This window comes from Cricetulus griseus, chromosome 8, assembly GCF_003668045.3.
Source record: "Cricetulus griseus strain 17A/GY chromosome 8, alternate assembly CriGri-PICRH-1.0, whole genome shotgun sequence".
NCBI lineage: Eukaryota > Metazoa > Chordata > Mammalia > Rodentia > Cricetidae > Cricetulus > Cricetulus griseus.
In genome coordinates this window covers 29,824,686-29,837,521 of record NC_048601.1, presented here as the reverse complement: position 1 = coordinate 29,837,521, position 12,836 = coordinate 29,824,686, and the positions used below count along the sequence as shown (strand labels likewise).

General features: G+C 46.8%; 1 protein-coding gene across 2 annotated transcripts in view; it reads right to left on the bottom strand.

Moving 5' to 3' along the window:
• Nucleotides 1-1,262: 1,262 nt before the first annotated feature.
• Nucleotides 1,263-12,836, bottom strand: part of Tamm41 (TAM41 mitochondrial translocator assembly and maintenance homolog) — a 36,882-nt gene continuing 25,308 nt past the window's right edge. The window contains exons 5-8 of one of the 2 annotated variants that reach the window (XM_027429142.2): nt 12,367-12,512; nt 8,539-8,704; nt 6,952-7,014; nt 1,263-1,412 (exon numbers count right to left, since the gene is read on the bottom strand). In XM_027429142.2, coding sequence (XP_027284943.1) covers nt 1,336-1,412; nt 6,952-7,014; nt 8,539-8,704; nt 12,367-12,512 — 452 coding nt within the window. In that variant the 3' untranslated portion in view covers nt 1,263-1,335. Of the gene's footprint in view, nt 1,413-5,138; nt 5,409-6,951; nt 7,015-8,538; nt 8,705-12,366; nt 12,513-12,836 lie in introns of those variants that run through there. The other variant, XM_027429143.2, reaches the window with a different exon arrangement.

Genomic DNA, 12,836 nt, shown 5'->3' with positions numbered 1-12,836 from the left:
TGACGAACAGATAAGCCACCTGTGGTGGATGATTAGCTGCTTGCTGGTGTCTCTTCTCTTTTCCTGCCATCCGAGCCTGGGAGGAAGCTGCCTCCCGTAGTAAGGTAAGCAGCTCAGGGATGAACTCATCATCTGTTAGTACTGTTAGACCAGTACTAACAGACAGAGTATTGTAGGGCTCTTGGAAAGTCAGCCCTCCTCTACCTTTTACAGGATGGCCTTGAACTCATGATCCCCTGGCTCCAGCCTCCTGGGACAACAGCCTAATGTCACCACAACTGGCTGGTAATCTGCTTTTCTGAGAGAGCTTTCAAAGAATCTTAGTCTTCCCAGATGGAAGTCTCCTAATTAAGTGGGGAGCAGCCTTAGTGGGTTCCGACATGACAGAGGGCAGAGACATGAGAGGAAAGCAGGGTCAATCAGTCTGTTCTGTATTGCTGGGTTCCTGGTGCCCAAACATGTCTCACTACAGCAGGGCAGAGTTAGCAAAGGGTTGTCTTCGGCTCTACACCCAAAAGTCACCTGGTACATACTTTCATGGAGAATAAATACAGATGTAGAAAAAACTAAACCTAATCCAGAAAACTAATGAGACAACTGAGCCCTCGATGGCAAAAAATACCAAAGAAGGGGCTGGAAAGATGGATCAGTGGCTAAGAGTCCTAGCTGCTCTTGCAGAGGACCCAAGTTCTGTTCCTAGCACCCACATGGTTCACAACTTTGTAACTCTAGTGCAGAAATATGACCCCCCTCTCTTCTGGCTTCTGCAGGTACTGCACACACTGTGTAAATGTTCACATAAAACCAAACCAAAACAAACAAAAAACCCCATGGAGTGAATGGGGCGCGGGGCACTAGGAAGAGCCCAGCTTATGCAACTTAGTCTTTTTAGGCTGCATGTTCAAAAGCCTAGTGATGATTGTCATGACCCAGAATCTGTGTCCAAAAAGTCACAACCCCTTCCCCCACAAAATGCCCTCTCAACTCTGTACATAGGACTTTTACTGTGATGCAAAGTCCTTTTACATGCTTGAGTTAGTGTCTGACATGTAAATTAAACCAAAACACCAAGCACAGCCAGGCATAGTGGCACATGCCTTTAATATCGGCACTCAGGAGGTAGAGACAGATGGATCTTGGTGAGTTTGAGACTAGCCAGGGTTATAAAGTGAGACCTTGCCTAAAAGCAAAATATATAACAGAAATAAACCCTACCAAGTATGAAGCAAACCTTGGTCTCAATTTCAAGCAGCCAGCCAGAGTGATAAACAAAGCTCCATCAAAAAGCACGGAGCCATTTATTCAAAATCTACACACAACACAAACACCAGCAAGTCAGGGTGCTTTTGTCAACCACCCTTTCCACATTTTGTTCAGTTTCCGTGAACTATAAATCACCGACTTCTTCACACCTGCAGGAGAAAAGCAGTACGGGTTAGAAAATGCATCCTGTTGAGTGGACATGTAGCTAGAATGCCAGTGTCACTCTGACTGGAGGCTGGTCTTTGCGATGGGGCTATGATGGGCTGACTGGGCGTTCCTGAGGACCTGTAACCGAGACTCTGAGCTGGGCCTCTGCTGCACATACCATGCTGCTCTTGGAACTAGACTTCCCGGGATGGCAAGTCTTTGAGTTGTGGGGGTACGGGCAGCCACTGAGTTTCACAAGTCTTTTAGAAGGGAGGAGTACCTGCACCCCAGCCACTGCAGCTTGCCGCTTCTGTGAGCCACACTGCCTACTGCCTGCCTACATACAACAAATGCTATTCTATTTCCTGCTTAGTGCACACGCCAGGTTGCTCTTACGTCCGGTGCCCCTCTCTCACACAGCATTTACCACACTGTACATTGTTTGTAGCTGACAGACACCAACCCCCCCCCAACCCAGTCTCTCTGACTAGACCGACAGCTCCTCCAGGACAGTTCTAGTCACTCCTGTATCCTTTTCACCTGGTATAGTACCTGGTGAATAGCAGTACCAGCAACACACAGCAGGTACTCAGCTGAGTCTTCTGAAGTGGCAGAGGGAAGGCTGGCCCTCACAGCTTTTTGACATCATCCCAACAACAAGACCCCAGAGAAGAGGCTTGCTGGGACTGATGGTAAACACACACAATGGGATAAATGGTATGCTAGCATTCTCCAGTCCTGCCAGTGGATATTATTACGGGTCTGACTTCCTTGTGTTGAGGGTGAGGTCGCTCAGTGCTTTAGGGTGCGGCCTGAGGAGCTGAAGCCTTTTTCTCTTTGCGTTGTACACTGTGATCTGTGCTGTGGGCTTAGTGAATATGTTGGCAAGGGGACAAAATTCATTCCAGGGAGTGATCTTTTAAACTACCTGGCCCTGTTACTTGGAAGCTGCCTCGCCTGCTTGGAACCTTTGGCTACTGCAGGCGGTGACAAAGAGAAAGGCAGGGTTCCCAAAATCATTAGTGATGAGTCTGGATGTGGGCTCCTGGCTTGACATGATCTCGTTGAGAAACTCAGAGCTTTTTCACTGCCTCCGCCCCTCTTAATTTTCTCCCTGGAGCAATGACTCTGGCCAGCCTCACCCACCTGAACACTAGGGTTGGAAGATCATTACATAAGGTGCTGTTTCAAATCCCAGCAGAACCAACCAGAAGCCTGAGCGGAAGCCAGGCAGTCACACATGCAAGAGTAAGAGCAGCAAGCCCAGGCTGCTGAGTCATGGCTGGAGGCCTTCAGAAAGCTTAGGGACCAGCTTAGGAGCTCCCTAGAGCTGGAATAGCAGGTAAATACTGAACATAGCTGAGTGGCCCTGCGTGCCACCTTCAGCTGCTTAGAGGATTAAAGGCCTCCCTTGACTGAACACACTCCCCTCCTTTAGCTCTGTCAGAAAGACTGTACGAGGGAATTGGGCTACAAACAACACAGAGGCCCAGCTGGACTAGGATGGGAGTGATGGTGACACCTCCAGTTTCTCATCTGTAAGATGCTATGCTAGGTAAGATGCTATGCTATGCTGGGTAACACAGGGTCTGTCCACAGTCAGGCTTGGCTGTGAATCTGAGCTCCCTAAAGCTGCAGGAGGGTTTGCACTGCACCATTTATGTGCACTTCCATGCAGAGGGGCCAGAAGTTAGAGGGCTCTGTCTACAGCCACACCACCCTGAAGGCACTCAGTCCTGCTAGGTTTTCACAGTATCTGAGGTTTGTACAAGGCTAAGAACAAACATTAATTTCAAAAGAGACTTTAAAAATCTAAACCAACAATTTCATAAAATTCAAACAGGCAAAGCATTCTTCAAAGGACAGCAAAGGCTGCGAAGCACAGAGAACAGATGGGTGAACCTGACTGGGAAAGTGAAAAGCCCCACGAAGAATCTATGGAGAGGGCAGAGCGGAATTCCACGGTGGAGTTGTCTATATTACTCACATCCAACAGGTCTGGGGTCTAGAGGCTGCCATAACTGAGATATAAGCTCAGTGCTCAGCATGCAAGGGGCCCTGGTCTAATAAACAAAGATAGGCGGAAGTGGGGGGGGGGCATCTAGTTCACACAGTCAATTCAGAAAGAAAAAGTATCAACAAGAAGGGGCCTTTAGTCCATGAAATTCTCCAGTAAACACTCTAAGGCAGGGGTGTGACTCAGCTGTTGAAGGCTCTAACCTGCAATTCTACATTCACACCTTCAAGGAGGTCAGTGAGCCTCCAGTACTTGCAGTGAGCTTCCAAATGAAGACCTACTGGCAAGGGAAAGGTTGCCTGGGGCAGAGCTGCAACTCAGTCTGACAAGTTTTAGACTCAGCTGGCGTGGCGGTGCACATCTACAATACTACAACTCAGAGACCAAAGCTGAAAGAGCTCAGGTATAGAGACCCTGCTGGAAGGGAAGGAGTGAGGGATGGAGGGAGGATAGGTGTTCAGGGTTAAGTGATAAACACATCATTAGAAAGATGATGTAAGAAGAAAATAATGATCGGCTCCACTGTGTTTCAGCAAAGGGCTGAGAAGCAATGAGGCATGCTGGGATATTTTTTTAGGGACAAGATTAAACCTGTTTTGTTAATTCAGCTGAATCTTTTGAAGTGGGAGAGGGATCTGCCCTTAGAGTTAATTCTGATTGGCCATAAAGACAGGTGAGGAAAACGAGAAGACAGCCACCCCAGCCCCAGCCCCTCAGAGGGTGGCCCCACTACCTCCCTCCGCTCATGTGTCCCAGACACTCCATTCTGGGCTCTTGTCTGTGCTGCCCTAGACTGGGCTCCAGCTACAGGGGTCTCTCTGCTGGTCTCTCTGGCAACAGCTCTCCCCTCTCCACCTGCTGCTGCTGTAGTCTTCTTACACCCACCAGTGGCTTCCCTCTGCCCTCAAGGAAGCTCTATGTTCCTGAAAGCTGACTGCAGCCTTGGGGCCATCTTTTTTGGGGCTCTGGCCTCTCTCTTAGGCTGAAGGAACACGATATTTCTGTATTCAAACTACAACGACTGTGTCTGATGATAAAAAGGCAAGCCGTGAAAACAGAGTGGTCAGGCTGCAACACCACACTGGACATGTTTCCCAGCACTATCTGAGGGGCTGGTTATAGATGTCACAAGGAGCAAGGTCAGGAGAACTGCAGGGCTCATCATTTTCTACAGTTTCCATAGTCTGTGGACTCCCACAGTGCCATGTGGGCTCCTTGGAAAGGAAGGTGAGCAAGTCATTGTTCAGGGAAAGCAGGGCAGTGCTCCAGGACCCGGAGGGAACCTGGGTGGCAGGTTCTGCTAGCACTGCCCTCTGCTGGCAGACAGGAGGAATCAGTGGAAAGAGGACTGGGCCTGGCTCAGGTTGGAGGTTACCAGGAGGTAGGGCTGGGTGGGATTCACACTGACTTTTTTGATCCTGTCCAATCTTTACTATTCAAACAGGAGAAGTAATTTTAGGTTCTTTTGGTGTGTCAAATGATAATTCAGTTTTACATAGGCTGCTTTTCTTAGTAAGACATTGATTGCTACAACTGAGGTTATTTTTACTAAATTCAAGCACATAATAGACCTTCAGCTTCTCCATTGTTTGGGCCCACAGTGCCAAAAAATTTTAAGTGACAAACAGTTTAGTTCTACCCCACTGCTTATGTGTGTGGAGCAGTAAAGCTTCTCACTGGCCAAAGAAGTCCAGTGAAGAAAACAGCTTGGTTCTTCTAAAACTCCCCAGCTCCAACATACTCATACACAAACTGAAGTTAACAGGCAGAAATTTCAGCATTCAGCAGCTAAGGCATCAGGCTACACCACCTCCGGGGAGAGGGTACAGGGTGAAAGGTCACTCGGGTTGGGAGCTACTTCTGTTCCATTTCCATTAACACGTGTGTCTGTCTCCCTTTCTGGCTTAGGAGGCAAGATGGCCAATGCCCACTTTCATATCCTGAGCAGCCAGCACAGTACAGATGCTTAATGTATGGGTCTCTGAACAAAGATGATGATGTCAAGTGTTAGAAACCAGGGGAGAAACAAGATTTCCCATACCCTACTCATCAACAGAGCCATTTTGAAGAGCAATTAGGTAATATCTAAGGATATATTTAACAAAAATGCTGGAAATAAAAAAACAAAACAAAACAAAACACAAAGGAGCAGAGGCCAGGAAAATCACTCAGTGGGAAAGAGCCTGTAGTGTGTGACACCCAATACCCCCTACACACAGACAGACCTGTAGGATCAGAATTGAAGTTGAGAAAACCTCCCAGAGAGCAGAAGAAAAAGACCACAAGGCTAACACATGGGAGACAAAAAGAGAGCAACCTCTGGTCTAGGAGCCCAGCATCTGGATAAAGGACTTCAGAAAGACAACTGAGAAAACAAATGGGGAATGAGAGACTATCCCGGGTTTCCCCACTGAGAGAGTGGCCAGGAAGAGATCAAAACAATCACATCACAGCATGCCATTCCAGAGCCCCGAGCTTCCAGAAAGAACACACACGATGGATTAAGGAGCAGGATGGCTTTGAACTTCAACAGTAGTCTGGAAAGTGAGAGAATAATTGCAGTAATTACTTCAAAACTGAGTCTCTCCCTCTCCTCTTTGTTTTGCTCACAGAGTCTTTCTATGTTGACAAGGATGGCTGTGAGTTCCTGGGTGCTGGGATTATGGTGTGTACCACCAGACCCAGTGACCTCAAGGTTTGAAGGAAAAATATTCTCTATCTGGCCTAAATGCTAACTACATGTAAGGACAGAGAAAAAAAAAAGGTTTCAAACAGTCTCTAAACTCATTCTTTTTCAGGAGACTGCTCATCAAAAGGACACTGTGCACCAAGAGTGAAAGGCACAGACAAAGGGGAGAAGACAAGAGTCCCCACAGGGCAGCTGAGGAGGAAAAGCACACCACGAGCCTCCTTCTCAGTGTTAAACCTGCAATAATGACTTAGCCCAAACTGCAAGTATAGAGTAGTACTGAGACAGGAGCGGGGATGTGAGTAGGTGGGCCTGACAGGAGGACAGCCACAGAAGGCAGGATGGGATTGGTTGGCCCAAGCACTGTCTTCTCATCACCCATGGGAGATGGCACCTAAAGCAGAAGAGCAGAGGAATGGCAACACAAATCCATTACTCAGGAAATAGTAGGGAAAACAAACCCCTCACTGAGAGGAGAGCAGGTGTCTGCGAAGGGAGCACCCAGGATCACTACTTTTGCAGTGCTTCTCAGTATGACTTCAATACAGGAATGTGAGGGCAAAACCCCACACGGGAGCTATCAGAGGGACTGAGAAGAGAGGCCAAGCCTCCTGCCAGCACCTCAGATAGTGAGTGACCTGGGAGATGTCCGAGGCACACTGCAGCCACAACTGTGTCTACAGTACTGCAGCGTCCAGGTGTGTATGGTGGTGAGGCGTGAGGACTGTACTGGCACAAGGAAGATGCATGAGCAAAGCTTTGCATTTTAACGAACAGCATCAAAGCCATTCTGTCCAGCAGGCACACCACAGGCACGTATTTCCAAAGCTCTTACCAGCAGTAAAAAGGCCTTTGGTGCTCTGACTGATGCTTGAAGGTCTGACAATTGACGAGACCCCTGCAAAACACAAAAACAAAAGGGATACCATGAGAAGCCCAGACAGATGGTTGTCATCTCAGCAGTCCTAAAAAATCTAAAACTAGCTGGGCATTGGTGGTGCATGCCTTTAATTCCAGCACTCGGGAGGCAGAGGCAGGCAGAGCTCTGTGAATTCGAGACCAGCCTGGTCTCCAAAGTGAGTGCCAGGATAGGTTCCTAAGCTACACAGAGAAACCCTGTCTTGAAAAATCAAAAACCAAAAAAAAAAAAAAAAAACCAAAAAACAAAACAAAAAACCCCAAAAATCCCCCAAAACCAAAAAACCCTAAAACTAGTTACTATTCACCAGAACTAGTAAAGGAGTGTGCTCCTGCTAGGGAGCGACTGTGAAAGGGGTGTTGAACAGAGGGCTGGGTACTTCGGAGGCCACCTGGGCTCAGGCCCAGCTGTGTGACCACTGGCAAAGGCCAGGGCTGCTGTGCAACCCAGGGGTGGCAGGTGGCCCTCAAAAGTCATCTTAGAAATTTAAAAGCTGCTTACATCTTCTAGTTCTCAGTTCCGAGATTTAAAGAAATGTCCTTTTTTTTTTTTTTTTTTTTTTTTTTTTTTTTTTTAAATCTAGGAGAAAAGCATCCACTAAAAAAGCAAATGAAGAGAATATGCTAAGACACAGGATACAGGTCCTCCATCACCTCAGGACAGCAGTGACCCAGCAGCAGGCTTGTCCTGGGCGCAGGGGAGTGAGTACATGGGCACACTCAAGAAACTTGGTACAGGTTCCTGAGAGAGGGAGAGGGGAGCCAGCCTCATGTTAATTCCTTAATGTAAACCACATTTCCAATCAATAAATACTGAGGGAAAGCAGGAAAATGGACTAGTTTGAGAGTTGGGGTCATTTTCAGTTTCAATTGTTTCTTCCCTACTGTCCTTTGCTACCCTAGAGAGCAGTAGGTCTCTCAAGAAAAGGGTGAGATTTTTTCTATTGTTCTTAGAGACAGAGCCTTGCCTTGCTACTTAGCCTAGGCTGGCCTGAACTCACAATGTAGTCTAAGCTAGTTAAGAACTACTGGCAAATCTCCTGCCCCTGTCTCCTCAGTGATGAGATTACAGGTTTGCCCCACCCACCACACAGATTTCACTCTTTTGATAAACATGAGGGAGGGCCTGGGGTGAACATGGAGAAACAGGGCCGGAGAGTCATCAGCGGGTAGACAGGGTCTGGGACCAGTCACAGAGATGTTGGAGATGTCATCAGTCTCTTTCCTTCTCATACCACAAGGGTCAGAAACATCTTTCAAAAGACATCTAGAAGTTATGTTCTTGAAACCAAAGCACTGCTTCAACTACTAGTGGTGATTTAGGGCCCAGGATCCTGTGAAATTTCCCACTGCTTGCTTCAAGCAAGGGAACACTGAGATTTGGAAAACCCTGAATTGTTCATGTTTTTCTTTTCCCCAGATGAAATCTCTTTTGATCTCGTTAGGCAAGGAGGCTGCTTTCACCACAGCAAGCCCTTGCTTAACACCAAACTCGTGGACACACCTAAGCGCACCACATCACCACAGTCGGGGTCTTGAGCCACTTGCAGTAAGGTTTCTTCCACATCTCTGTTTCTCCCAGGAGGGTCCATGATATGATTGATTTGCTGCTGTAAGGTTCTGGGCAATGTCATTAGCTGAGTGAACTGTCCTTCTGGGCTTTTATCTATCTGGGAAAGAGAGAGAGAGAGATGACGTCTTTGCAAGCGCTCTGAAGTCTAGACACAGTCAGACACATGGCTTCTATTTAAAAATCCCACAAACAAGAGTCTCATACTATGTGGGACTCCCATGCATACATTTGTAATTAAGTAAGGTTTTCCTTCTATCGGAAACACCACACCTACCCCAGGTGGTATAGGAAACTGAGTATTTAAATGGTTAGGATTACAGGTCCCTTCAGAGAGGAGAGCCCTGGTTCTTGAATATTCCATTCTTCATGAGGAAAGAAGAGAAGCCTCTTACACATATTTTATTTTATGCATTGGTGCTTTGACTGCACATAGGTTTGTGTACCACACATGTGCCTAGTTCCTGAAGAGCCCAGAACTGGGTGTCAGAGCCCCTGGAATTAGAGTTACAGACAGTTCTGAGCCACCATGAAGGTGCTGGGAATTGAATCCAGGTCCTCTGCAAGAACAGCTCTTAACCACAGAGCCATCTCTCCAGCTGTAAGAGAAACCTCTTTGGAGGATCAGTTTCTGACTTGCAGTTTACACTGTTCGACTTGTCTTAAAGAACAGCTAAAGGAGGCGGGGCTGCAGTTAACAAGTCCAGATCAAACCCAGGGCTCAGGTTCTCCTTCCCACTCTGAATGCTGTGAGGGGAAGTAAGTACAAGACAATGGGATCTGAATTTGTGCCCCTGCTCTGGGCCTCATCTATCCGGTGCTGCATTTCACAAATGACTGCAGGGAAGCACTGATGACAAGGGCTCAACTCGCTCTGAATCCTCCAGAACACAGAAGGTGAGTGGTTGTAACTGATCATCGTAACTTAGCTGTCAAAAGTTAGCCCCACTGCTAAGATGAGACCAAACCAGTTCCCTAATAAAGTGAGTGTACTTTGCTTCATAGAATTAAAAATATAAAAACATGAAAGCTACACATGAATGTAGCTGCCTAATTCATGCAGAGGCCGCAACACCTTCACAAATGTTTAGATTTTAGCATCAAAGCAAAGAACAACTTCAGGAGCAGGTGAGATGGCTCAGCATGCTGCCTGGTGACCTGAGTTCCACCCCCAGGATCCATGTCATGGCAGGAAAGAACCAACTCCACAAAGTCATGTGGGACCACACTCACATCATACAAGTTCAGGACCACCCTGGTCTACATAGTGAGACCCTGTCCCAAACAATAACAACAAACAAAAAAGGGAAGTCTCAGGGTGAAGGCATTCATCTGACTTGCTATGTGGATAGGCTGGTCAGAGGTAAAGACCTGGCCTCCTGCCCTGAGTTGGAAGTACTCTAAAGGGCCTCTAGCTCCCAGCAGCCTCACAGAGGCAGATGAGGCCCCTGGGTGCAGGGACACCCGACCTGAGATTGGCACTGGGATTGTTTCCAAGAGCAAACTCTTGGAGGAAAGTTAGAGCTGTCACTGTAGAACACTCTGAGGCTGTTACTCTCTCCCCATGCCCAAAGCAGTAAGAAAAAGTAAAATCACATCTCAGAGGGAGAAATTACTGCCATCTGTACATAGAGAAAATGTAGGGGTGTGGTGGCCATTTTGTGTACCTTGATTAATTGGCAGTGTTCAATTACTTGGTCAAACACCAGTCCAGATGTCAAGGAGAAGGCATGTTTAAGATGCAATTAACATTTAGCTCAGATGAGTATAAATACAGATGAATTATGTTACTTTTGTTAGCTTAAAAAACTGGTAAGAGAGAGTTGGTGGAGGGAATTGAAGGACGGGAGGGAGAGGGAACTGGGATTAGTATGTAAAATAAGATTTTTTTTAAATTTAAATAAAAATTAAAAAAACTGGTAACAGTAGAAAGTTCATCTGTCAGCTGCAGGGTATAAGAGAAATGTCCACAGTCCCTTGAAGAAGGGAGTCTGCCTTTAGACTCAAGGCTGCAGCGTCAACTCTTCCCTGGGTTACCAGACCCCTAGCCTGCTCTACAGACTGGAAACCTGCTGCCCCACACACAGATTCATGAACTAATAAGCTGGTCTCTTTCCTACCCCACCTCCATCAACCTAACAGTGCCATCTCTCTAGAGAGCCCCAGCCAAAAAAAAAAAAAAAAGTATTGATGGCCTGTCATGTCCCCAGGAAGTCTGGCCTTTACAGGACCTAAACGAATCCTATCTGGTTACAGTACATGACTGTAAACCCAGCAAGCAGAAATCCTGATGAATCTGCAGCACCAGGTACAGTAGAGTATCTGGGGGCAGCTCAGTAGAGCCATGGTTGTATCTGGGGCCATAGACCTGGGGACCAATGGACTGCTTCCATTCCTGCTGGAAAGGAGGACCAGAATCAGCTCACAGCTACTTCAAAGAAACAAGAGTTATACCTTGGGATTTGCCTCAGGGATGGATTCATGTTACAACCCTCGTGATGAGACATCTGAAGGAAACCGGAAACCTGGATATTCTGTTATGTCACGTTTGTCTACAACATCAAAGGCAGAATGTCTTTCCCGTCTTTTTCTTTAAATAAATTACATTAGTTATTTATGGATATGGGTGCATATACCATGCTGGGCATGCAGAGGCCAGAGACCACTTGTGGAGTCAGGCTTTGAAGAAGTCTTTATCCTCTGAGCCATTCTACCAGCCTAATCAATTAAATAGCATTAATGGTCTAATGAATTGAACAGACAGTTCTCGAAAGACCCGGCTTTACCTTAACTCCTGGGTACTACCTAAAGGACTCTAAGTCAATACACCATGGGAACCTTTGGCATAGCCATCTTATTGCCACACTATTCACAACAGTCAGGAAACAGAAACAGCCTTGTTGTTTGTTCAGCAACAGATGACTGGATGAAGAAAGTATGGTGCAGGGCTGGGAATTAGGCCCAGCATGCAGAAAGCCCCTCGTTCAAGCTCTAGCCAGCCCTATATGGGCATGGTGGCACATGCTTGAATTCTGACACTCAGGAGAATCAGGAACTTAGGATCATCCTTGGCTTATATATGGATTTGAAGAACAGCCTGGGCTGCCATTGGCTGTCTAAAATAATTAAAAAGAAAATGTGGCACGGATATACAATGGAAGTGTAAAGAAAAATGAAATCATAGTAACTGCAGGAAAACGGACGGGGCTGAACATAAAGGAAATAAGGTGGCCACCCCAGACAAGAGGGCATCTTCAGGAAGAGGACGTAGGGAGGGTAATGGAATACATTCAATCAAAAGCAGAATGGTGACTGACTAGGGGACAAAAGAGAACCGGCCAGAGTGGGCCAGGGCACTCAGAGGGTGGGAGGTGAAGGAGAACAAAGTGTAAGGACATACATGCATGAAAATGTCAATGAAGCGTGTTACTCTTGTTAGCTTAAAAAACTGATAACAGTAAAAAGACAGTTCTGGCCTTTAATTCTAGCTTTTTGGAGGGCTGAGGTAGGACGATTGCCAGGTTCAAGGCTTTCCAGGGCAGTAGAATGAGTTCAAAACCATCCTGGGCAACTTAGAAAGATTGTGCCTCAAGGGAAGAAGTACTAAGGGGGGTTGGATGTAGCTCAGTGGTAGAATACTTGCCTGGTATGTTGGAGGCACAAGTTCAATTACTACCATCTCAGAAAACATAAATAAATAATGAACAGATAAGTACTAGCTCTTCCTTTGGTAGTGTAGTAGTCTGGGCTCGCACAACTCACCTCTAGTCGGCCTTGCTGCATTTTATACACCACCTGGGGGTCCTCCTGTAATATGTTCCCATAGAGCTCTCGGAAATGGGCTACGTTGGGCTTCACGATGTTCAAGACTTTTGCTTTTTCCTCGCCAATCACCATGCGAAAGTCACCTAGTTAAAACAACCAGAAAAGTCAGTCTTGGAGAAGAATTCACACCCTGGTCCACAAACAACAACCATGGTTGACTGGAGCAGCATGGCAGGATACCTGAGCACAGCACCTTCTTTTTTAAAATGGCCATCACAGTACACAAAGAATTTGAGAGTTTGGGGAAAAAGAGCCTCTGGAGTCACAGAGCCCTGTATGTCAGATATTGCTCCTCTCATGTAAGGTCACTGGCCTGGCCATGAGATCATGTTTTCCCACTAAGGAAAAGCCCTGTCTATGGCCAGTTGCTGACTGTTACTTTAGGTTCCCAGCACCCACCTGACAGT